The 922-nt window shown below is 33.2% G+C and overlaps 1 protein-coding gene across 1 annotated transcript; it reads right to left on the reverse strand.

Annotated features, from left to right (window-relative positions):
- Positions 1-4: 4 nt before the first annotated feature.
- Positions 5-490, reverse strand: LOC107580933 (immunoglobulin iota chain-like; the record flags this gene model as incomplete). Its single annotated transcript, XM_016266543.1, has 2 exons — positions 435-490; positions 5-330 (listed from the first exon to the last, which is right to left on the reverse strand). Coding segments are annotated over exons 1-2 (351 nt in total), but the record flags the coding sequence as incomplete, so codon positions are not given.
- Between the last annotated feature and the right edge of the window lie 432 nt (positions 491-922).

Genomic DNA, 922 nt, shown 5'->3' on the forward strand with positions numbered 1-922 from the left:
TGATGTAGATTTTGGTGCCGTTGCTGAATTTGAGTGGTTCACTAGCTTTCACGCAATAATGAACTCCTAATTCATCAGTGGTGATATTTCTGATGAACAGACGACTGTTAGTTTTCACTGAGTATTTGTGTGTGAAGATGATGTTTTCATATTCAGCTCCTTCATATGTGCTACTGTAAGTGCGTAAGATGAACACTGGAGGATCCGGTGACTTCTGTTTGTACCAGTAAATCTCCTCTATATCACGATCACAGCTTATATTCACATCAGCTCCTAAACTTACTGCTGTGTTTGTTAGACTCTCTGTGGCTTGAGACCACATGAACAGATCTATGAGAGAAACAAAACACATTTATTAAGATAATAATTGACAAAATAATAAATAAATAAACACAACTTAATTTAAACATTTAAATGTGATGTGATAAACTCACAGATCTGAAGCTGGATGATCTTCATCGTCTGATCCAGATGAATATCTTCTATACTGTGATCATTCAAACATCTCGTACTGGGAGCGGAAACACTACGAAACCTCAAGCACACAGAGAAGAGAGGAAGTCAGAGCTGGGCTTCTCTGATAGCTCTTCAGCCAGCTTCAGGCCTGTGACCTAAATGCACTAAATGATGTTTATAAAAATGTTTAAAATACAAAAATTGTACATATATGAATTTTATATATAACTTCCAAATAACAACAATCCTATGCGTAATTCTAAGAATTGTGAATTTCAATACATTTAGTCAAAAAGAACAGCTTTATGCAAAAATGCTTTATAATATATATTTTTATTATTTTATATTATACCATACACACTGCATAATGACAAAGCAAAAAACAGATTTGCAAATTTACTAAAAGGAAAGAAACTGAAATATCACATTGACATAAGTATTCATTATATGACATTTGAATTGCATC

This window comes from Sinocyclocheilus grahami, unplaced genomic scaffold, assembly GCF_001515645.1.
Source record: "Sinocyclocheilus grahami isolate Dianchi unplaced genomic scaffold, SAMN03320097.WGS_v1.1 scaffold52778.1, whole genome shotgun sequence".
In the NCBI taxonomy this organism is placed as follows: Eukaryota; Metazoa; Chordata; class Actinopteri; order Cypriniformes; family Cyprinidae; genus Sinocyclocheilus; species Sinocyclocheilus grahami.